The 26231-nt window shown below is 42.8% G+C and overlaps 1 protein-coding gene across 2 annotated transcripts in view; it reads left to right on the forward strand.

The window, feature by feature from the left end:
* The window catches only part of rnaset2l (ribonuclease T2, like), a 70291-nt gene that overhangs the window by 25748 nt on the left and 18312 nt on the right, over positions 1-26231 (forward strand). For both annotated transcript variants that reach the window (XM_063061228.1, XM_063061229.1), the window contains 3 exons: positions 8258-8322; positions 13510-13623; positions 24522-24570. In XM_063061228.1, coding sequence (XP_062917298.1) covers positions 8258-8322; positions 13510-13623; positions 24522-24570 — 228 coding nt within the window. The remainder of the gene's footprint in view (positions 1-8257; positions 8323-13509; positions 13624-24521; positions 24571-26231) is intronic.

Consider the following 26231-nt stretch of genomic DNA (forward strand, 5'->3'; position numbering starts at 1 on the left):
GGCTCTGTGGTGAAAAGGGCACAAGAGTACCTTTTTCACCTCAGATGGTTGAAGAAGTTTGGCATGACCCCCCAAATTCTAAGAACTTTCTACATGGGCACAATTGAGAGCATCCTGACCAGCTGCATCACTGCCTGGTACGGGAACTGTACTTCCATCAATTGTAGGACTCTGCAGAGAGTGGTGCGGACAGCCCAGTGCATCTATAGAGGTGAACTTCCCACTATTCAGGACATTTACAAAGACAGGTGTGTGAAAAGGGCCCGAAGGATCATTGGAGACCTGAGTCACCCCAACCACAAACTGTTCCAGCTGCTACCTTCTGAGAAACAGTACTGCAGCATAAAAGCCAGGACCAACAGGCTCCGGGACAGCTTCTTCCACCAGGCCATCAGACTGATTAATTCATGCTGACACAACTGTATTTCTATGTTATACTGACTGTCCTGTTGTACATACTATTTATTACAAATTACTATAAATTGCACATTGCACATTCATACAGAGACTTAACATAAAGATTTTTAATCCTCATGTAAATGAAGGATGTAAGTAATAAAGTCAATTCAGTTTTCCATCTGTCTTTAATCTGAGAAGTTCTGAGAAATTATGGTTTTCCATCTGTCTTTAGTCTGAGAAGTTCTAATGAGCTCTTCAAAACTTTTGCCGGTATGTCCCTTGCATGTTACACGCTGGCGATCACAATTTTTTCATCCATCCATTTTTCCCATCACCGCAAGCTGTTTGAGTTTCCCTTTTCTCAGTTCATGTCCCTGAAATTACAGCTACCGTTTCCTGATTGATGATATCAGCTCTCAGCTCATTCCAGCCTTTCACAACACTTCCTCGTTTGTTACTCTGTCCTTCCATGCTATTTTCATCATTCCTCTCAAAAACCACATTTCTGCAAATTCATTTTGAAACACAGAAAACCTACAGCACAATACAGGCCCTTCAGCCCACAATACTGTGCCAAACATGTACTTACTTTAGAAATTACCTAAAGTTACCCATAGCCCTCTTATTTTTCTAAGCTCCATGTACCTATCCAAGAGTCTCTTAATTTTGCTCTGATATTGTCCAACATTCACTTCCATATGTTAGCGTGGAATGAACGTAGCACCACAACACTGAGATTGGTACCCATAGAAATGATGTTATTTTTTAGCATCTTGCTCAAACTCTCGAACGTGCATTTAGCAATCCCAATCCTCCTCCTAATTTCAACATCAGCCACACTATCGGAGGTTATCATGCTCCCGAAGTAACTGAACTTCCACGTTGGCTGAATTGTTTCCTTGTCCATGTTCAGCTTCTCATTTCTGTATTTCTTTCTTCTTTGTGACATCCACGACATTCGGTCATCCTGCAGTTGATGGTCACTCCTCTCTTTGTACTTTATAACTTTATCTGGTATTTCTTGGGACTTCTCTTTAGAATTAGCAACCAGCACTGTGTTGTCTGTGTATCATAGGTCGACGACCTACAGTCGGCACCTCAAAGAACTGAGTAAATGCAAACACTGTCTTCACAAATCACCCAAAAGTCACCCAGTAGGAAAAGAGACGGAATATCAGTATCCTTTCCCAGATCAACATCCCAGTCCCTGGGGTCCTGATTACATTAAATTGGTTCTAATCAGCAGGACACATCATTCACATGTATGCTGAATGGACAATGAACCAATCCATAAACGCTACCTCACTATTTTTGCTCCCATTTGTACTACTTTTCTAAGTTTTATATAAATCAGTATCAAACAATATGTGTGTTGGGTGGGAGGTCTGTCTCTACCAAAGTAGGTGTAGGATGCACCTTCCCTCTGCTAGCCTGCAGGTCACCATTGGGCAAAGTGTAGCACCTGCTTAGACTTCGACCAGGGTCACGTGAGGCCATGGGAATGGGACTGGGTGGTGGCTGGTCGTACGAGCAGTTGGTGCATATCACAAGTGTTGGTTATGTGACCACTCTCGCCAGGCGGACAATCTCTGAAGAGTATTGATAATGGCTGGAGTCACCTGTCTGGTAAAGACACTGCCCAGAAGAAGGCAATGGCAGATAGTTTCTTTTGAAAAATTTGCCAGGAACAATCATGGATATGGAAAGACCACGATCGCCCACGTCATACAACACGGCACATAATGACGACGATGATGATCAAACAATGGAACTGCAGAGATAACCTAAACAGTTTTAAATGTTCATTATACAAGAAATATCACCATAAATACATATTAACTGTGGACAATGTCTGAAAGAAAGCTATAGAATAACTAAGCTATCTGGTGTGTTAATAATATATTAGATTTAATATCTATCAATAGTTCCAGAAAAGTAATCAGTCTCGGCATCACTTCATTCACACCATAATCTCAATTTTCCAGTTGAATTCTTTGACTAAATGGGTATAAATTGAACTGAATTAACTGGGTCAAAGATCTGTCAGACCAATTCTCCATCTATCGTCCCATTCACCTGTACTACCACGATGTGAGGGGTGCCCATTTATATGTCCTCTTATGTAAGTGAACCAAAGTGACCCAGTGTCCTTTCTGGGATATCAGGAGTTCATGCAGGTACTCTTTTAAATGAAGTCCTTCAGATGTGATAGAAGTGATTGAAAAGTTTCAAGGCTGTTTCCACTCTTGAGTTGCAATTTAGCAGGAAAAATGGTGATACTTTGCTACCTGTATAACTACAGGTAATTTCTGAGGAGCTTCCCTGCCATAATATTTACAGTGCTACAGTAACACCAAAACTTTTTACTGTTAATGTCCTTGATTCACTTTCTGTCACTTGCTTACTGTACCCACATTGACTCTGACAACTTGCATTCGTTCCCCAATCACTCTACTTACTTGTGTCCTGTTAACAAACAGCACTGAAGTTTGAACAAAGAAATAACATTTTTATACAGAAATGAACTGGTTGTATACAAATACTGATCCATTAGAAACTCTGTGCATTTCTGAATCCCAAAATTTGCATAGTGGCAATGCAATAACTCAAGTTGAGTCTGATGTTCTCCTAAGGGTTTGTCTATTGGTGGATCCTCAAGTGGCTGTTGAAGCTGATCTGGGATCCACATATTCTGGTGCAGGAGTAAGAGATGGCTATGGGTAGTAGTTGGATCAGGTCTTTTAATTGTTTACTATATTTGTTAAATATGTACAGTATTGTGCAAAAGTCTCAGGTGCATATATATAATCTCGGGTGCCTAAGAGTTTTGCACTGTGGTGTAATAATTTTATGCATTGCACTGTACTCCTGTTGCCCAAAAAAAAAACAAATTTCATATCATATGTGAATGATGATAAACCTGATTCTGATCTGGGTCTCTGTTGTGGACTGAGAGTGGGAAGGGAGCAGGAAGAGGGGAATCATGGTTGGGAAAAGGGGAGGGAGCAGAAAGCACCAGAGAGACATTCTGTAATGATCAATAAAGCAATTGTTTGTAATCAAAAGACCTTGCCTGGTGTCTCAGGGCTGGGTGTGTCTACACCCCCACCATTCTCCCTCCAACTTCTGGCATTCCTTCCCTGCCACCTGTCCCACATCCCTCCCGTGGCACTCCACCCTCTCCATTCCCAGTATCCTTTGCTCCCACCAGTTATACAAACTCGCTCTCCTGTCCACATTGGCAAATACAGAACCATGCATACAGACACCCTAGCTGTATGTGTGTGTGTGTATATATATATATGTTTGTGTGTGTGTGTGTGTGTGTGTGTGTGTATCTACGACTTTCCACAGTACTGTATTATATTTAAGTGCCAATCATAATCAAAATTTCAGGTGCTATTGACAAATAAAAACTGCGTGTTAAAGGCCAATAATACTTGAGAATTAGTAAAATAACTGTCCAATAGTAAGTGTTGCCCAGGAATTCCTTATTTGCATCTTTATCTTGTCTTGGTATACTTGGTGACCTTGGATCCCAGACTTGAACAAAAAGGCTGTACAAGAGATCGGCATTTAAGGACCGTGTTCAGACTGGGTGACTGCACTATGCTCTCCATCACTATCATCTTAACTGTTGCCTTAGTGAACATTCACACATGGAAAGGCTGTGTGCAAAGTGTCTGCGTCTCGCTCCGTTAGCACACCATTTTAACCCTTGCTTTGTCACAGCACCTACCTACCCCACTCAGGAATAGTCTGTCTATCACATATGGACACCTTCCATGTGTGGTGAGGATATTAGCTGAAAACAGGTGTAATAATACCCAAATAACCATTGGAATATATATATATGCAACATGATGGCATGCTGAAGATTAAATGGCTGCTATCTTGTACAGACTGGAAATATTCAGCGGCGCAGACAAGCTTACAGGCTAAGAAATGAAAATAAATGGCTGGAATCACCCAGCAGGTCAAGCAGCGTCCATGGAAAGAGTAATAGTGTCAACATTTAAGGTCAAAGGTCCTTCACCAAAACTGGCAAAGGGTATTCAATGTAAAGCATCATTTTTGATTCCTTTTCTACAGGCACTGCCTGACCCATTGAATGTATCCAACATTTTCTGTTTGTATTTCAGAATTTTCAGTTTTTTATGTTTCGAAAGAGAAAATTAATGTCTTTTATACTTACACAACCTTTTTCCAGAAGTGTGCTGAAATTGATGCTTAATGTGTAATCTTAATACGTAAATTTCTCAATGTTACCACTAGGAAAAATTTGGAAATCTTTCCATGGATATTTTTTGTTATAAATTACATCACTGTATAAATAAATTATAAATCAGAATAGCGGGCCGTCCATTTAGAATGGAGATGAGGAGGAATTTCTTTAGCCAGAGGATGGTGAATCTGTGCCATTCATTGCCAAAGGTGGCTGTGGAGGCCAAGTCATTGGGTGCATTTCAGATGGAGGCTGGTAAGGTCTTGATTAGTCAGGTCATGAAGGGTTACAGGAAGAAAGCAGGAGATTGGGGCTGAAAGAGAAATGGATCAGCCACGATGAAAGGGCGGAGCAGAGTCAATGGGCCAAATAGCCTAATTCTGCTCCTTTGTCTCATGGTCTCATCAATAGCTTTATATCTAACATCTTTCGGTACATTTACTTTTTTTTGATTCTGTATGATGTAAGTGTACTCGATGTTTCTGTGGTATTTAAAATTTGCATTGCACATAGGAAGGATACAAGACATCTAGCAGCTATACAGAGTCATAGAGACATAGAACACTACAGCACAGAAACAGTCCCTTCTGCCCATCTAGACTGTGCTGAACCATTAATCTGCCTCATCCCATCACCCTGCACCTGAATCCAAACTTCTCTTATCCCATGTTGAAATCGACTTCATGTCCACCACATGTGCTGCCAGCTCATTCCATACTCTCACCTTCCTTGAGTGAAGAAGCTTCCCCTAAGGTTCCCCTCAAATTTTTCATTTTTCATCCTTAACACATGACCTCTAATTGTAGTCGCATCCAACCTCAGTGGAAAAAGCCTGCTTACTTTACCCCATCTATACCCTTCATAATTTTGTAATCCTCTATCAAGTCTCCCCTCAATATTCAATATTCTAGGCAATAAAGTTCGAACCTATTCAAACTTCCCCTATAACTCAGGTCCTCAAGTCCTGTAACATCCTTGTAAATTTTCTCTGTACTCTTTCAAACTTATTAATATCTTTCCTGTAGGTAGGTGACCGCAAATGCACACAATACTCCAAATCAAGCCTCACAACTTCAATATAATATCTCAACTCCTGTACTCAATACATTGATTTATGAAGGTCAAGGAGTCAAAAGCTTTCTTTACAACCCTATCTACCTGTGATGCCACTTTGAAGAAATTATGACTCTGTTCTACCACACTCCTCAGTTCCCTACCGTTCACTGTGTAAGACCTACCCTGGTTGGTCCTCCCAAAGTGCAACACTTCACACTTGTCTGCATTAAATTCCATCTGCCATTTTTCAGGCTAATTTTCCAGCTCACTCAGATCCTGCTTCAAGCTTTGACAGTCTTCCTTGCTGTCCTCCAACCTTGGTGTCATACACAAATTTTCTGATCCACTTTACCACATTATCATCCAGGTCGTTGATATATATGACAAACAACAATGGGCCCAGCACTGATCCCTGTGACACACGGCTAGCCACAGCCCTCCAGTCAGAGAGGCAACTATCTGCAACCACGCTCTGGCTTCTTCCTTAAAGTCAATGTCTAATCCAATTTACTACCTCATCCTGAACGCCTAGTGACTGAACTTTCTTGACAAACCTCCCATGCGGGACCCTGCCAAATGTCTTACTGAAGTCCATGTAGACAACATCCACTGCCTTCCCTTTATCAATTTTCCTGTAACTTACTCAAAAAGCTCTATAAGATTGGTTAGACATGACTTACCACATCCTCTGGCGTCTCACCCGTGGCGAAGGATGTTTTAAATATCTGCGCTAGGGCCCCTGCAACTTCTGTGCCAGCCTCCCTCAGGGTCTGAGAGAACACCATGTCAGGCCCTGGGGGTTTATCCACCCTAATTTGCCTCAAGGCATTAAGCACCTCCTCCTCTGTAATCTGTACAGGGTCCATGATCCTACTACAGCTTTGTCTCACTCGATAGACTCTGTGTCCAGCTCCTGAGCAAATACAGCTGTAAAAAAATCCACTTAAGATCCCCCCCCCACCCCCGTCTCTTCTGGCTCCAGCGTAGATTACACTCCGATCCTCCAGAGGACTAATTCTGTTCCTTACTATCATTTCACTCCTTCTTCTAGATGAGCTGCCGACTACGGCTGATAAGCCCCATCTGCCCAAAGCGACTGGGTTTAAGGTACCAGTAACCTGCCTTTGCCCCCTCTCCGGTCAGTAGAAACGGTTCTGCCAGATGTGGTAGCTAAGCCACATGTGAAGGCCAGGAGCTGCACTTGGCTGCCAGAGGCTGTTTGAGGCACACACCCATTGGAGCACTTAATAGGTAGTGGGAGCTTGTCTCCATTACCACCTCTTCCTTTCAACCTTAAACAGTAAGGTTGTGTTCATGGATTCATGGACTGTTCAGAAATCTGATGACAGAGGGGAAAAGGTTGTTCCTAAAACACTGAGTATGTGTCTTCAGCCTCGTGTGCCTCCTCCCTGATGGTCAATGAGAAGGTGATAAAATCCTTCACAACAAGCTTCACTAGCAGTGAGAAAGAACACAATTAGATAGGAACAAAGAGCAAGAAAAGATCATAAACCCCAGTCAGAAGATATCATCCTTTCTTTTTTCCTTCCCAAGTACTAAAGCCTTTCTTCTACATTTGAGGAAATAAAAGTTGCTTGAATGAACAGATTCTCTCTCCTTTATCATCTGAACGTCATAGAATTCAGTGCATAAACATGTTCTTGCATTTTGCACATGTATGGTTTTATAATTCATGAAGGCAATGCAAGCATTATTGGAACACCAGCTCTTAATGCCCACCCTTGAGAAGATGATAATGAGAGCTGTCTTCTTGAATGGTTTGCATGTCTAGTTACATTAGATGGTGAAGTGTTTGGTACCCAAAAAGATGTAAATCAGCCTTGCGCCTGACATTATAATGGAAGGAATGTGATTAATGTAGCAGCTGAAGTTGATGTAGTCATGGCCCTGCCCCGAGGAAATATTACAGTAATGCCTTCGGCTGATAAGATTCTTAAGGTATAGTGGCTGTGAGAGCCAATTTTTAATCGCATGGGACAGTAGCAGAGCTAACCAAAGACCAGCATCACTTTCCATATTTGCTGCCTGACCTGCTGAGTTCCCTCAGCATTCCGTGTGTGTTGCTCTGGATTTCCAGCATCTGCAGAATCCCTTGTGTTTGATGACAGGGTTGGAGTTTGACTTGAACCTATAAAGGTGCCACTGGGCTCCCTGCACTGACTTGGCAGGCGTTCACAAATCACTTTTTAATCACTCTTACAAGAAAGGAACCATTTTGCAGGAAGTAGATTCAGACAAAGCTTTTCTTGTAATATGCAATCCTTTATGCTTGTAATAATGTTCCCTTACAGTAATTCTGGCTCTACTCAACTGTACAGCAAAATTCAACACCAGGTCCTATTTCAAAAGCCCAAGTTTATTTTACCCACTCCTACTTTGTATCTTTAGACCAAAATCCTTGAAATTCTTGATAACCTTGAGGAACATTTTACCAGATTATTGACAGTTAAGTGCCACAGCTTCAACAAGTGCAATGAAAATATTAAGTATTTAAAATAAATCTGCTGCTGTGTTTTTTTAATTTAAATTTTTCATTTCTTTTGTCTTCTGTAACAGGACCTTACTGACAACTTGTCCCATTATTGGCCAAGTCTAACCAACTATAAGACTTTCAAGTTTTGGTAAGTAGCGCGGAATTAGACAATCTGATTCTAAGTTGGTGATTTCCCAGTCGTATTCCTTAAGGCTTTTTTTGGAAGGATCTTCGGTCCTACTTTTACCATTTGTCAAGAAGACAGTCATGGGACTAATGGACATCCATTTAGAACAGAGCTGAGAAGGAATTTCTTTAGCCAGCAGGTGGTGAATCTATGGAATTCATTGCCGCAGATGGCTTTGGAGGTCAAGTCATTGAGTCGATTTAAAGTGGAGGTCGATAGATCCTTGATTAATCAGGGCATCGAAGGTTACAGGGAGAAGGCAGGAGAATGGGGTTGAGAGGGAAGATAAATCAGACTAGATGGGCTGAATGGCCTAATTCTACTCCAACACCTTATGGTCTTATGGAATTAGGATCTTGGATGGAATATTAGGAAAATGGAAGCCTTTGATCTTCTTAACATATCATTTGGGGACTGATTACAAAGTAACTCTGACACTGTAAACCTCATGAGTTTCAACTGTTGTGTGATATAATAAACAGCAGGAAAAGGTAAAACATTGTAAATGATAAATAAAATGTCATAGTTCTGACTGATAATTTATCAGATATGTGTTTCTGTTATGGGATGAGAGCCAATAGATTTTTGGGAAAATAAAAATCATGGTTTCAGAATTAATCACCCTGTTGTGTGTGAGCTGTTACTCCTGTTTTTGTTTGTTTGTTATGTGTCGTGTCATATGACGTCTGCGATCCTGGTCTTTCCAAATAATTCTGCTTCTACAAGTTTTTCTGCAGAAGTGGTTTGCCATTGCCTTCTTCTGGGCAGTGTCTTTACAAGACAGGTGACCCCAGCCATTATCAATACTCTTCAGAGATCGTCTGCCTGGTGTCAGTGGTCACATAACCAGGACTTGTGATATGCACCAGCTGCTCATACGACTATCCACCACCGGCTCCCCTGTCTTCACATGACCCTGATCGGGGGCTAAATAGGTGCTACACCTTGTCCAAGAGTGACCTACAGGCTAGCAGAGGTAAAGAGCACCTTATACCTCTTTTGGTAGAGATGTAGCTCCACCCCACCACCCATCTCTTGTATTACTATACCTAAATATTAACTGAGGTAGATTCAGGCAAATTCAAATCTCCCTAGACCAACTATTTTTCAAAAAACTATTTGTCAGATATGGTGCTGAAGGAGTTATGGGGTTAAAGATAATATTTGCCCTATATAGCTAAACTTAGTCTTATAATGAGTTTTGTGCTGAATGTTTGTTCCTTGTCTTTGAGGTTCTTATAAGGTCATAAAGAAGTACAGCACAGAAACAGGCCCTTCAGGCCATCTAGTATTTGGTGAACCATTTAAACCACCTACTCCCATCGAGCTGCATCAGGACCATTGCCCTCTATATGCCTACCATCAATGTACCTATCCAAGCTTCACTTAAATGTTGAAATCAAGCTTGCATGCACCACTTGTTCCACAATCTCATGCCCTCTGAGTGAAGAAGTTTCCCCTCATGTTCCCCTTAAATATTTCACCTTTCATCCTTAATCCATGACCTCTGGTTGTAGTCCCAGCCAACCTCAGTGGAAAGCACCTGCTTGCATTAACCCTATCTATACCCCTCATAATTTTGCATACCTGTATTAAATCTCCTCTCAGTCTTCCATGTTCTAAGTAATAAAATCCAAACCAATTCAATCTTTTCTTATAACTTGCTGCTCCAGACCTGGCAACATCCTTGTAAATTTCCTCCGTACTCTTCCAACCTTGTTTCCATCTTTCCTATATGTAGATGAACAAAACTGCAGACAATACTCCAAATTAGGCCTCACCAACATCTTATATAACTTTAACATAACATCCCATCTCCTGCACTCAGTACTTTGATTTATGAAGGCCAATGTGCCAAAAGCTTTCTTTACAACTCTATCTACCTGTGATGCCACTATCAACATATTATGGACCTGTATTCCCAGATCCCTTTGTCTACTATACTCCTCAATGCCCTACCATTCACTGTGTAAGACCTACCTTGGTTGGTCCTACTGAAGTGCAAAACCTCATATTTTTCCGCATTAAATTCCATCTGCTATTTTTCAGCCCATTTTCCCAGCTGATTCTGATCCCTCTGCAAGCCATGATAGCCTTCCTTACTGTCCACTACACCCCCAATCTTGGTGTCATCCGCAAATTTGCTGATCCAGATAACCACATTATCATCCAGGTCATTGATATAGATGACAAACAACTCCAGCACTCCACAAGTCTGATCTGATTATTGTTGTTTCCAATAAATTAATGTTCACCATTCAGCAGGAAATTCTTGAACACAGCTGTAAATGTTGCAACTGAATAATATTGAAAAGCAGACTGATGAATGCAAATAGGGTCCTTGGAATGCATATAGGTTTAGAGTCCTCCCAGGTCCTCCATAATGTGGACGTGCACACACACACACGTTTTCATGTCACACGTTTTCATCCTTTCACACATTCTAGGCTTGGCTAAACAAAGGCACATACTACTCACATCATAAGCTTTATTTGGGAACTGTAGTGGTTTAAGGTAACCAGCTTCAGCCATTGGTTAGGTGTTGGTCATCTTGCGATAAGTTCCATTCTACCTTCCTTAAGTTGTTCCACAGTTTAGTACTCTATATCCCCACTGGGGTGGCGGGGTGGAGGTTCAATGGTTTCATTTGATACCAGAGAATGTGTACTGTGTACAACCCGAAATTCTTACTCCTCACAGACAACCACGAAAGAGAGAGAGAAAAAACCCAAACAATGAATGACAGAAAAATGTTAGAACCCCAAAGCCCCCCACCCCCTCCCATGCGCAAGCAGCAGCAAAAACTACTTCCCTCTGCTATCCTGCAGGTCACCTTCGGGCAAGGAGTAGCAGCTGCTTAGCACCCCCCCCCCAATCAGGGTCACGTGGAGCCGTGGGAGCAGGTGGTGGTGGATGGCCGTATGAGCAGCCGGTGCAGATCACCAGTCCTGGTTATGTGACCTCTGACACCAGGCAGGCAATCTCCGAAGAGTATTGATAATGGCTGGCGGGGGGGGGGGGGTTCACCCATTTTGTAAAGACACTTCCCAGAAAAAGGCGATGGCAAACCACTTCTATAGAAAAATTTGCCAAGAAAAAATCATGGTCATGGAAAGACTATGATTGCCCACATTGTACGACATGCCACATGCCAGGGAGAGTAAGAGTTCGGCATGGACTAGAAGGGGCAAGATGGCCTGTTTCCGTGCTGTAATTGCTATATGGTTATCTGGTTATATGATGATGATGATGACGATGATCACCTCATGTCTATTTTCACAAATCCCCTCAAACCTTGGCTTCCATATCTCTACACATCTTCTATTCTTCCCACTTATCAACTACTACACCAGAAATCTCTGACCTATTGATCACCTCCTAGGTCCTTTGACTAGAATCTCACTATTGAAGGGCCTGAAAGAAATCTGGGGCATGCCATCCTCTGCAGAGTACTACTTGGACACATTACCCAGTGGGAAAGACATCTCAGCCCATTGTGTGTCCATACAATTCTCAGCAACTTCTCCTATGATCGGATTCCTCTTGTTTGCAAGACTGAGGAGAAAAATCCTAGCATGCTCAAGACTATGTTACATTTTGCGTTGCCCTTAATTTTGGATAAGACAATCACAAAGTTTGAAAACTAAATAAATTATTTTGTACTTAGACATATTTTCCTGTAATCTGCTTCTAAAGTAAAGCTGGACCATATTGGTTTGGCTCGTCGCACAGGAACTGAGCCTTACACAGAGCATAAATAAAACAGCAGATATAGAGAAGTTAACTATCTGAGTTTCCAGAAATGTCAGGCTTTTGGAAAATCCTGGCTTTAGGACGGCCAAAAATTGGAGAATAGGTCTGTTATGGGAACTGCCTTATGCTCTGTGATTAAGCCATTTCTGTGATGTAAGTACAAAATATTCTGTTTTTAAAAATTTATATTTAGAGATACAGAGTGCTAACGTGTCTCTCTGGCCCAACGAGCCCACGCTGCCCAATCACACCCATGTGACCAATTAACCTCCTAAGCCGTACGTCTTTGGAGTATGGGAGCCACCAAGGACGTCTGGAGGAAACCCACACGGTCACAGGGAGAATGTATGAACTCATTATAGTCAGTGGCCGGAATTGGATCTGAATGGCTGGTGCTGTGATAGTGTTACGTTACCCACTTCACTACCGTGACACCTTCTCCCGGCCCCCCCCCACCCCTCATTTCAGAAGGAGAAACATCCCTTTCGTTTCGGAAGGAGCTTCTTTATCTAAAGGAGCAAGAGTGTAGAACTTGCTGCCCTGGGGAATAGCTGAGGTAAATGCTATGAAAATGTTTGATAAGTAACTAGATATGAACAAAGGACTGAAGTGTAAGGAGGGCCTTGCTGTTAGACTTGACCAGGGAGACTGGGAGGAGGCCCATTTAGAGCAGAAACACCTGATTAGTTTGAATGAACTGTCCCTGTGCGGCAAAGTCTGTGCAATTGATTGCCTTCAATGGTGTATCAGATCAATATTGTGTGTAATTTATCTCATGTTAGATGGGTACCTGATACTGCAGGATGGTGTAGAGTTTCTGCTCCCTGCTGAAATTACTTGTCTATACTAATCCAAGGTTAAACTTAAAATTAAATCTGCAATACAATTTGAAAAAAAAACCCAAGCAATGATGGAACCCTTCATTCCACCAGTAAATTGTAAAGATTTATTTCCCAAGAATGGGACCTTCCAGCACTTTAAGCCACGCTGCCCAGCAACCCTCGATTTAATCCTGACCTAAGCAGAGGACAATTTACAAGGACCGATAACCTACTAAACGGTACATCTTTGGACTGTGAGAGTAAACTGAGCACCCAGAGAAAACCCGCTCATTCCACGGGGAGGACGTAAAACTCCTCACAGTTGACAGAGGAATTGAACCCAGAGCTCTAACTGTAACAGCTGAGCTGTAATAGCTTTGCGCTAAGCACGGTGCTCCCATGTTCACCTTCACCCGTAACTGTAAAAGAACAGCAGAGACAATCAAAGCTGTTTGATCGGATACAGACGTACCGGATTTGTTCCTTTTCTCAATGTTGGATGTGCTGATTTTTGTTTTGTTTCTATTCACAGTGGTTCTTGTTATGGTGCATTGATTTTTCTCACATGTTACAGGGCAAACGAATGGAGCAAGCATGGTACCTGTGCAGCTTGTGCTGACAGCATGTCCACTCCACACAAATACTTCAGCCGTGCACTCCAGCTCCGGATGAAGTTTACCATCAATAAGTGAGTTATTTTCTCATTTTAACAAGTAGTACACAATACAGGCCATCCCCAGGTCATGAATGGGTTCCTTTTGCGCACAAGCTGAATTTGTCCAGGTCAGAAAATACAAAAAAAATCACTCAATATGGTAACCATACTGCCAAAGTAACATAATAAATAATAGACAATAGGTGCAGGAGTAGGCCATTCAGCCCTTCGAGCCAGCACCGCTATTCACTGTGATCATAGCTGATCATCCACAATCAGTATCCAGTTCCTGCCTTATCCCCATAACCTTTGATTCCACTATCTTTAAGAGCTCTATCCATCTCTTTCTTGAAATCATCCAGAGACTTGGCCTCTACAGCCTTCTGGGGCAGAGCATTCCATATATCCACCACTCTCTGGGTGAAAAAGTTTTTCCTCAACTCCGTTCTAAATGGCCTACTCCTTATTCTTAAACTGTGGCCTCTGGTTCTGGACTCACCCATCAGTGGGAACATGCTTCCTGCCTCCAGCGTATCCAATCCCTTAATAATCTTATATGTTTCAATAAGATCCCCTTCTCAGCCTTCTAAATTCCAGAGTATACAAGCCCAGTCGCTCCAATCTTTCGACATATGACAGTCCCTCCATCCCGGGAATTAACCTTGTGAACCTACGCTGCACTCCCTCAATAGCAAGAATGTCCTTCCTTTTGTGCACGATCTGAATTTGTCCAGGTCAGAAAATACAAAAAAAAAATCACTCAATATATCACTCATACTGCCAAAGTAACATAATGAATAATGTTGATCAGGGCCAAGTAACATGAACGTTTATTGTAACACGCACAAAATGTAGGAGGAACTCAGCAGGTCAGACAGCACCTACGGAAAGGAATAAAGAGTTTACATTTCATCGACTCTTTATTCCTTTCTGTAGAAAGCCTCAAAAAGGCGGTGTCCATCATTTAGGACCCCTTCACCCTGGACATGCTTTCGTCTCATTGCTACCATCAAGAAGGAGGTACAGAAGCCTGAAGACACACACTCAGCGATTCAGGAACAGCTTCTTCCCCTCTGCTCTCAGATTTCTGGGTGGACATTGAACCCGTGAGCCCTCTACTTTTTTTGCACTACTTACTTTGTTTAACTTCATATATATCTATATGGTTGAGCTGAGTTGTCCTCCAGACTTGGCAATTTACTCGATTGAGAATTATATGAAGGCCAAGCACTCAGAGGAGACGCCACCACCAACAGCGCACTGATGCTGTCTCTTGGCATGGTGACGAAACATTTTCAAGTAAATTGCCAAGTTTAGAGAACAACTCTATGCAACCATCAACCACCCAAGCTACACGTTTTCTGAATTTCACGACGTGTGCCAGCGATATCAAACCTGATTCTGAAATGCTGCCTGATCTGCTGAGTTCCTGTAGCGTTTTGTGTGTATTACTCTGGATTTCCAGCATCTGCAGAATCTCTTGTGTCGAACGTCTATGGATTGTCTTCCGGTGCCCAACTAGAATGGTACAAGATCAGGATATTTCATGCTCAGCGGCTGGTTTTGATGGGCTTGAAGTATCAGTGGTTGTTAAATTGCGTAACACCCTATCGTTGCACAAGGATTACCAGAAACAATCGCTTGTCAATTTCCAAAGCAACTTCAAAGTTCAAAGTTTAAAGTAAATTTTACATCAAAGTGCATATATGTCACCATAATACAACCCTGAAATTCATTTTCTTGCAGGCACACTCAGTAAATCTATAGAATAACAACCATAACAGAGTGAATCAAAGATCACCCAACTAGGGAGTTCAACCAGAGTGCAGAAGAGAGCAAACTGTGCAAATACAAAAAGAGGAAATAATAATAAATAGATAAGCAGCCAGCACATCATTCTGCATAACTTCCACATTCTCCAATGGGATACCACTACCAAGTCCATCTTTCCATCTCCCCCACCCCACTCACCCCACTTCCCACAGGGATCTCTTTCTATGCCACTCCATTGTCCATTTGTTCCTACCCACTGATCTCCCTCCTGGCACTTATCCTTGCAAATGGATCAAGTGCTACACCTGCCCCTACACCTCCTCCCTCACTACCATTCAGGGCCCCAAACGGTCCTTATAGGTGAGGCAACACTTCGCCAGTGAGACCATTGGGGTCATATACTGTGTCCAGTGCTCCCGGTGTGGCCTCCTGTATATCAGTGAGACCCAACGTAGATTACAAGACCGCATTGCCGAGCACCTGGCGGAAAGAGCGTAGAAAAAGTGTGATCTCCCGGTGGCCGCTCATTTTCATTTTACTTCCCATTCCCATTCTGACATGCTTATCCATGGCCTTCTTTACTATCGCAATGAGGCCACACTCAGGTTGGAGGAACAACACCTGGGTAGCCTCCAACCTGATGGCAGAAAAACATTGATTCCTCAAACTTCTTGTAATGGCCCGTCTCCTCATCTCCTTCACCATTCCCCATTCACATTTCCCTCTCGCACTTTATCTCCTGATCTACCCATCACCTCCCTCTGGTGCTCCACCCCCATCCCTTTCTTCCATGGCCTTCTGTCTTCTCCTCTCAGACGCCCCCTTCCCTTGCCCTGTATCTCCTTCACCAATCGACTTTCCAGCTCTTCACTTCCATCCCCTACCCCACCCAGTTTCACCTATCTCCTTGTGTTCCTTCCTCCCCTCCCCCTCCCCCTCACCCCACCTTCTTACTCCGACCTTGAGGAAGTCCTAATGAAGGTTTCAGCCCAAACCATCAACTGTTTACTTGTTTCCACAGATGCTGCCTGGCCTGCTGAGTTCCTCCAGCATTTTGTGTATGTGGCTTTTTTTTTCTGTAAAACTGGTTCTCATTTGAACTCAATAAAACCTAAAGGGAACTTGTTCTTATGCACAGCTGTTGATAAATCAGGCAATTGTAATGCAGGGAGGACCTGCAGCTGGTTTGAAAAAGCAGATTTCATGCACATGCAGAATATTTGGATATATCAGAACCAAACCATTTAATGCTATTTACTGCCTTTTCACTCTTTACACAGGGGCTCCCAATCTGGGGTCCAAGGACTCCTCAGTTAATGGTAGGGGTCCATGGCATTAAAAAAAAAGGGTTGGGAAGCCTTGATTTAGCAGGAAGCTGACATTGTTTCGTCTCACAAGCCCTGAGGCAAGATACAATATACTGGAAATAATTTGATTAGCGTTGAATTGTGTGTGGTGCTAGTATATCACTAGCATCAAAATCTAAAATTTCCTGATTGAAGTATCTTACCCATATAAAGAAGCTGCATCTCACTTCAGACTGAAATATCCGGCAACTCGGTCTGAGACCACAACACCTGGCTGAAGGCAAAGCAAGGCAAAGAAAATACCACCTCCGTATCTATATTAAGGCCCATTAGAATTTAGTATGTTTCAATAGGAAACCTCTCATTCTTCTCAATACAAGATGGTATAGAGCCACTCAGCTTATCCTTTCTTGTAACAGAACAAACTGCTCAGCCTTTTCTCTGTATATCAGTCCCTTTATCTTAAAAACTATCCTACTGATTCTGCTTGGTGAGTGAACCACTAATATAAATATATCATGACCATAAAATATAGGTCATTTGGCCCGTGGAGTCTGCTCCGCCATTTCATCATGGCGGATCCATTTCCCTCTCAGCCCCATCTCCTGCCTTCCTTAATGCCCTGACTAATCAAGAATCTATCAGCCTCTGCCTTAACTATACCCAATGACTTGGCCCCCATAGCCACCTGCGGCAACAAGCTTCAGAGATTCACCACACTCTGGCTAAAGAAATTCATCCTCATCTCTGTTGTAAAGGGGCATCCTGCTTTTCTGAGGTTGCACCCTCTGGCCATAGAAACATCCTCTCCACATCCACTCTACTGAGGCCTTTCGATATTCAATAAGTTTCAATGAGAACCACCCCCATCATTCTTCTGAATTCCAGTGATTACAGTCCCAGAGCCCTCAATCGGTCTTCATATGGTAACCCTTTCATTACCAGAATCATTTTCGTGAATCTTCTTTGAACCCCCTCCAGTTTCACCCACATCCTTTCTGAGATGAGGGGCTCAAAACTGCTCACAATACTCCAAGTGAGGCCTCACCAGTGCTTTATAAACTTGCAAAATTAAGGCATCCATTAGTCTTGCGAGACCATGGATCTGCGCCTGGAAAGTCTTCACTCTCCAGGGCGCAGGCCTGGGCAAAGTTGTATGGAAGACCAGCAGTTGCCCATGCTGCAAGTCTCCCCTCTCCACGACACCAATGTTGTCCAAGGGAAGGGCATTAGGACCCATACAGCTTGGCACCAGTGTCGTCGCAGTGCAATGTGTGATTAAGTGCCTTGCTCAAGGACACAACACGTTCCCTTGGGTGGGGCTCGAACTCACGATCTTCAGGTCGCTAGTCCAATGCCTTAACCACGTGCCCACGCTACTTGCAACATTACACACTTGCTTTTATATTCAAGTCCTCTTGAAATGAATTCGAACATCACATTTGCCTTTCTCACCACTGGATCCTGATGGTTTTGTGATCCAGAAGTTCTTTGAAAGTCAAGAATGAGGCATAAAGCTCATTGCTGGCAGTTTGATTAAGTGGTACATGAATGAAGGACAAATTAGTCATGGTCATCTCATACTCACACCAGAGATAACAAAAATCCAGTGATAACAATTAACCTGTAAAATAGCCAGATTCAAGTGATGTGACACCTTCTACAGAAAACTGAGAAGTTTCTAGAAAGATACAGAAACTGCACAGTAATTACTGGAAAAATTAATTGAACTATTATACATATAATCCAAGTCCATTTTATTAGGTACAGGAGTGAAATCCAGTGTGGTCTTCCAATGCTATGGCCATCCACTTCAAGTTTTGACATGTTACGTGTTCAGAGATGCTCTTGTGCATGCCACAACTGTAATATGTGAATATTTCTGTTACTGTCACCTTCCTGTCGGCTTGAACCAGCCTGGCCATTCTCCTTTGACCTCTCTCATTAGCAAGGTGTTTTCACCCACAGAACTGACACTCACTGCATTTTCCTTTGAATTTCTCACCATTCTCTATGAAATCCCAGGAGACCAGCAGTTTCTGAGATACTCAAACCACCCCATCTGGCACCAACAATCGTTCCATAGTCAAAGTCACTTAGATCACATTTCTTCCCCATTCTGATGTTTGGTCTGAATACAACTGAACCTCTTGACCATGTCGGCATGCTTTTATGCATTGAGTTGCGGTCACATGATTGGCTGATTAGATATCTGCATTAATGAGCAGGTGTACTTAGTAACTTGGCCACTGAGTGTAAATAGGTGATTGAACAGGCAAGCACTGCTTTATCATTTCCTGTCAGATACTCCTGTACCTTGCATCAATTTATGTATGTACATGCAATCAGTCTATGTATGTAACCTGATGTTATGTATTTATATTTATTGTGTTTTTAATGCTGCATGGGATCCGGAGTAACAATCATTTTTACTCATGTACTGAAGAATAGCAATAAACAATTTTGAATCTTGAAGCACAGGAAAGTTAAACTACAGGAAAAATAACAATACGATACCGCATTCCAACACCTTTTACTTTATTGAACTCGTCATGGAAATTCACATACATGATATCCACTGGTTCCCCTTTCTCCATCCTGTTTGCTACATCCTCAAAGAACCTGAGCAAACCTATCAAAAAACACTATTTCCTTTATATAATATTATGGAAAATGACAACTGAAGCATTCCCTACCTTCACAGGCACCTCTTTCAAAACTTCAGAGTCGGGTCCAATGTCACTGGCATCTCTCGTTAAATGAGTTATTTTGTGGCAGCAGTACATTGCAACATATAATGATAAAAACTATATATATATATACATACACACACACACAGAGACATACACACACAAACACTTATTGTAATTTATACATATTTCTTTTAATTAAGAAAGCAGCAAATAAAAGGGAAAAACCATGAGGCAGAGTTCATGGGTTCATTGTTCATTCAGGAATCGGAAGGTGGAGGGGAAGAAGCTGTTCCAGAAATATTGAGTGTGTCTCTTTAGGCTCCTGTACCTCCTCCCTGATGATGGCAATGAAAAGAGGGCATGTCCTGGGTGATCATCATTATGCGCCGTGTCAGATGATGTGGGCGATCGTGGTCTTTCCAGGACTATGGTTGTTCTTGGTAAATTCTTCCACAGAAGTGGTTTGCCATTGCCTTCTTCTGGGCAGTGTCATTACAAGACAGGTGACCCCAGCCATTTTCAATATTCTTCAGATTTTGTCTGCCTGGCGTCAGTGGTCGCATAACCAGGACTTGTGATCTGCACCAGCTGCTCATACGACCATCCACCACCTGCTCCCGTGGATTCACGTGACCCTGATCGGGGGCTAGGCAGGTGCTACACCTTGCCCAAGGGTGAATTGCAGGCTAGCAGAGGGACAGAGCACCTTACACCTCCTTTGGTAGAGACATAGCTCCACCCTGCCACTCATTCCGGGAGCTGGGTGAATTTGCAACTTTTCCAGCTTTTTCTGATCCTGTGCAGTGGCCCCTCCATAGCAAATAGTGATGTAACCAGTTAGAATGTTTTGCAGGGTACATCTGTAGAAATGTGCGAGTGTTTTGAAAGTGTGTAGAGGTTTTCCTTGGGCTGCATGCTTTCAGGTGCTGTGGATTTATGGTTTTCAGTCCTCTTCATTTCTCCTGTTTCTAATAAAGGCAGCTGAGACTGAATTATGAGACAAAATTCTCTCTCTGTTTTTGTTACATTCCGAGCATAAACCCAGTGATCACGGTCTCAATGCCATTGATCGGAAATAATCCCCACAATTCTAGTCATGCAGCGGACACAGTGCTTAGTTCATCTGTGACTGGACTGCAGCAGCGTTATGCAGGGAAATCAATTGGCTGCACCAGTGTTGATTTGGTGTGTCATATTAAAGAGGGAGAATACTTATGCAATCAATTATTTTGTGTTTTATATTTGTAATTAATTTAGATCACTTTGTCGAGATCTGTTTTCAGGAGAGTAATTTTCTGTTGAACAGTGTGAAAAAAAGGCCAAATTAAATCCACTGTGATTAAATGTTGGAAAACAATAAAACATGAAAACTTCCGGGGGGGGGTGAATACTTTTTATAGGCAGGAGGTAATCACAGAGAAGTGATAAGAGTTTGCATTGTCTGACTGTGCTGCGTCTGATCCAGGAGCATGGTGAGATTGGGTCAGAACTGAGACCTCACAAGGTGTGTCTGACAGAGCTGCACACAACCTTCACCTTCCGTGTAATCTCTTGCGTTTAGCTAGAAAGGTCTGCCAATTGGCGACCATCATATTGTGCATCTACAAAGGCTTTGCCATCGAGATTCGAGATTGTTTAATGTCGGTTCCAGTACACAAGTGAAAAGAGATCTAAATAGTTGCTCAGGATCCAATGCAGCACAAAAAAACACACAATAAGAGAAAGAACACACTAATAATACTAAAACATAGAACATAAGAGAGTACAGCACAGGAACAGGCCATTCAGCCCACAATGTTGTGCTGAACCAGATAAAAAGCAAATCAAAAACACCCAAACACTAATCCCTCCTACCTACACAATGTTCATATCCCTCCACCTTCCTCACATCCGTGTGCCTATCTAAATGTCTCTTAAAAGCCTCTAAATTATTTGCCTCTACCACCAAACCAAGCAGCACATTCCAGGCATCCACCACCCTCTGGGTAAAAAATGTACCCCTCACATCCCCCTTGAACCTACCCCCTCTCACCTTCAATGCATGCCCTCTCGTGTTAGACATTTCAACCCTGGGAAACTGATGCTCCCTGTCTCTCATTATGCCTCTCATAATCTTGTAAACCTCTCTCAGATCTCCCCTCAGCCTCTGACGCTCCAGAGAAAACAACCCAGATTTGTCCAGCCTCTCGTGATAGCACACAATAAAACACAGACAATAAACATAAGATAGATTATATATATAGATAGATTGATTGTCTGTCCATAAAGTAATTCTAGGCTATACATAAGGTGACTGACGGGAAATAACTTACAACACATCACAATCTTCATCCTGATCTAACTATTCTGGGGCAGATAGGTTCAATGGTTAACAGTTCTGGTGAACACCATACCAGATTTCCCATTCCCATGCCCGGCACCAAGTGATGGATTGGGTTGGCCCGTGACACAAATCCTTCGAGCTTCCCTTTCTCAGTCTTTGTGGCACCAAATCTCCAAAGAGGTTCTGTTGGGTGTGTTAGGTATAATGTGGTCCTCATGTTCATCAGCCTGTTGTCCTTTTCCCTATCTCCACTTGTAACTCCCGTTTCACCTGCTCTCTGTCCTGATGTTGTGGTGAACAGGATACATTGGGTCTCTCTGCATACCCTCCAAAGACAAAACAGAACAAAGTTGCATTTAGAAGCTGCACTTAAAAATCCTTCCTGGCAGCACAGTATGACCAAACAGCTGATTATTGATTTCAGGAGGAGAAAACTGGCCATCCAAGCCATGCTCTTTTTTTTTTGCTGCTGTCAGCAGGAAGAAGCTACAGGAGCCTCAGGACTCACACCACCAGGTTCAGAAACAGTTGTTAACCCTCAACCATCAAGCTCTTGAACCGGGGGATAACTTCACTCAACTTCACTTGCCACAACACTGAACTGTTCCCACAATCTATGGACTCACTTTCTAGGACTCTTCACTCCATGTTTTCGATATTTATCCCTCATTTTTTTTTCTTTCCTTCTGTATTTCAAATCAAAGTCAAAGAACGTTTATTATCAAAGTATGTATGCAGTATACAACCCTGAGATTCATCGTCCCACATTACTTGCACAGATTGTTGTCTTTTGCACCTCGATTGCTTGTCCATCCTGTTGTGTGTGGTCTGTCATTGATTCTCTTGTATTTCTTGCATTTACTAAGTACGCCTGCAAGAAAATGAACTTCAAGGTTGTACATGGTGACACATATGTGTACTTCGATAACAAACTGACTTTGAACTTTGACATGGCAATTAAGACGTCTACTAGCCAGTCATGGAGAAGAGCATCCATTGAAAGCACACGTAGTAGCCACAATGAAAGATTCTGAATGAATACAGAACATAGAATATTACAGCACTGTACAGGCCCTTCAGCCCACAATCTTGTGCTGACCTTTTAACCTAATCTAAGATCAATTTCACCCTTCCCTCCTATTTCATTTCTCTATCATCGATGTGCCTGAGTCCTTAAATGTCCATAATGTATTTGCCTAGAGTTTGTATTGAAGAGGTGAAGTGGTCTGTAGATGAACTTAATGTGTGTGTGTGTGTGTGTGTGTGTGTGTGTGTGTGTGTGTGTGTGTGTGTGAGAGAGAGAGAGAGAGTGAAGAGGAGAGAGAGGCAGTGAGAGAAAGAGTGAGAAGGGAAAGAGAGGGGGCGAGAGAGAGGAAGTGAGGAGGGGTGAGGGAGAGGGGGAGAGAGAGAGTGAAGAGGAGAGAGGGGGTGAGGGGTGACAGAGAGGGAGGGAGGAGAGAGAGAGAGAAAATGAGTGTGTGTTTCCTCCCACATCTCAGAAATACACAGCTTGATAATTAATTGGCTGTGGTAAATGGCCTTTAAGATACAAGGAGTGGTGGAATCTGAGGGGAACATGGAGAGAATTTTAATGGGATCAGGGTAAGCTCCGTCATGATGGTCAGTGCAGGTTCAGTTGACATGATGCTCTGCTTCTGTGTTGTATGTGCGTCTGTGTGTGAGAGTGCGCACGTGTGTGTGTGTGTGTGTGTGTGTGTGTGTGTGTGTGTATATATATATATATATATATATATATATACACACACACACATATACATACACACACACACACACACATATATATATGTTTGCATGCACATACAAACAGGGGAGAGACATAACAGAAAGAGGGAGAGAGATCGGTGTTTTGAGTGATGTACCAATCACTTTGACATATCTTGTAAGGTATGAAATGTATTGTGGTTTCACTTCATCGTGCAGCCAATCTCATTCCTGTTTGAGATCATTGAAACCACTCGCTGCCCAGCTTTTCTTACACTGACACCAGCAGTCTTCTGGCTCCCTGACGCCATAAAATGCCCATTTTTGCGTTTAGTTAATTTTTAAGTACATCAATGTCCTTTTCTGAATATTGTGGATCTCCCTCCCCTCTCTCCTGGAGCTGAACTCTTCTAAACAGCAGACGCGGAGCATTCTGCAGGTGCCTGGTTTCCACGGAAATGAGACAAAGTTAGTCTGCTCCACCAGAACTTCTACAGCTGTATTCAGTTGAGTATGATATGCTGGAAACTCCACATGTGCCACTTCCTTCTGGATAGAAACCACTTTTGTTTTGTTTCTAACCTCTTCTTGACCAATTTCATAAGCTTGTGACTCATGTTGTCATTTGTACTAAATGCCTTTGGTGGTGAGGGGGAGATAAGTTGAAGAAGGTGTAAGGCACTCCTTCCCTCCGCTAGCCTTCAGGTCTCCCTTAGGCCAGGTGCCTAGCGCCCTCCTCCCTGTTCAGGGTGAAACCATGGGAGCAGGTGGTGGATGGTCGTATGAGCAGCCGGTGCAGATCACAAGTCCTGGTTATGAGACCACTGACACCAGGCAGACAATCTCTGAAGAGTATTGATAATGCCTGGGGTCACTCATCTTATAAAGATACTGCCCAGGAGAAGGCAATGGCAAACCAGGTTGGTCAAAAAATTTGCCAAGAGTATTCATAATGATGGAAAGACCACAATCCCCCACGTCATACAACATGGTAAATAGCGAACAAACAAACTATATGTTACACTGCTTTAGGGCACAAAGAAAGCAGAATCCAATTGTAGGTTTTATCTTAATTTAATCTGGATTAATTGTGAATTTCTCTTTATATTCCAGGGCCTTCGTTGCTGCTGGTATCACCCCATCATGTGATAAGGGCTACACGGTAAGATCTAGTCATACAGAAGTACAGTACAGCATAGAAACAGGCCCTTCAGGCCATCTAGTAAGCTGCCTGTTCCCAATGAACCACACAGGGACCATAGAATTCCATACCCCTAACCATCCATGTACCTATCCAAACTTCGCTTAAATGTTGAAATCAAGCTTGCATGTACCACTTGCACTGGCAGCTCAATCCACACACTCACGACCCTCTGAGTGAAGAACTTTCTCCTTGTTTTCCCCTTAAACTTCTCACCTTTCATCCTTAACCCATGACCTCCGGTTGTAGTCCCACCCAACTCAGTGGAAAAAGCCCGCTTGCATTTACCCTATCTATACCCCTCATAATTCTGTATATCTCCATCAAACCTCCTCTCAATCTTCTATGTTTGAAGGAATATCATCTTAATCTACTCAATCTTCTCTTATAACTCAAGTTCTCCAAACCCAACAACGTCCTTGTAAACTTTCTCTGTACTCTTTCAACCTTGTTAACATCTTTCCTGTAGGTAGGTGGCTAAAACTGCACACAATACTCCACTTGAGTACACTAACCCTGTACTCAATACCTTGATTTATGAAGGTCAATGTGCCAAAAGCTTTCTTTACGACCCAATCTACCTGTGACACCACTTTCAATGAATTATGGACCTGTATTCCCAGATCCCTTTGTTCTACCACACTCCTCAGTGCCCTACCGTTCACTGTGTAAGACCTACCCTGGTTGGTCCTACTGAAGTGCAAAACCTCGCTCTTGTAGCATTAAGTTCCATCTGCCATACTTCAGCTTGTTTTTCCAGCTGGTGCAGATCTCTCTGCAAGCCATGACAGTGTTCCTCACTTAACCACATCATCATCCAGATCATTGATATAGATGACAAACAACCAAGGACCCAGCAACAATCCCTGCAGCTCACCTCTAGTCACAGGCCTCCTGTCAGGGAGGCAACCATCCACTGCCACTACCCCATAGCTTTTTGTCTCCTGTCCCACCAAAGGGTTTCGGCCCGAAATGCTGACTGTAATTTTTTCCATAGATGCTGCCTGGCCTGCTGAGTTCCTCCAGCATTTTGTGGGTGTGTTGCTCAGATTTCCAGCATCTGCAGATATTCTCGTTTGTCATCTACGATCACTCTCTGGCTTCTCCCACAAGGACAACATCTAATCCAGTTTACTACCTTATCCTGAATGCTAAGCCACTGACCCTTCTTGACCAGCCTCCCATGCGGGACGTTGTCAAATGCCTTACTAAAATTTATGTAGACAACATCCGCTGCCTTGCCTTCATCCACTTTCTTCATAACTTCCTCGTAAAACTCTGTAAGATTGGCTAGGCATGACTAACAAGATTGGTTAGTCACAGCTATCCCAAATAAAATGTAAAGATTTCCTTACTTTTTATCTCTTCTTCACCGAGTCCCAATTACATCGCTGATTGGACATACTGTAGATCAGGGTTTTCCAGCCTGGGGTCCACAGACGGCTTGGTTAATGGGAGGGTTTCATGGCATAACCAAGGTTGGGAACCCCTGCTGTAGATGCACCACCAGAGAAAGGGGAACACTTCGGCAGGTCTGAGGTGGCTCTCTTGCGGACAGAACAGTAACATAACACTAGTACAGGTTCAGCAACCTGGGTTCAATTCTGCCACAGTCTGTAAGG

This window comes from Mobula hypostoma, chromosome 10 (genome assembly GCF_963921235.1).
Source record: "Mobula hypostoma chromosome 10, sMobHyp1.1, whole genome shotgun sequence".
NCBI lineage: Eukaryota > Metazoa > Chordata > Chondrichthyes > Myliobatiformes > Myliobatidae > Mobula > Mobula hypostoma.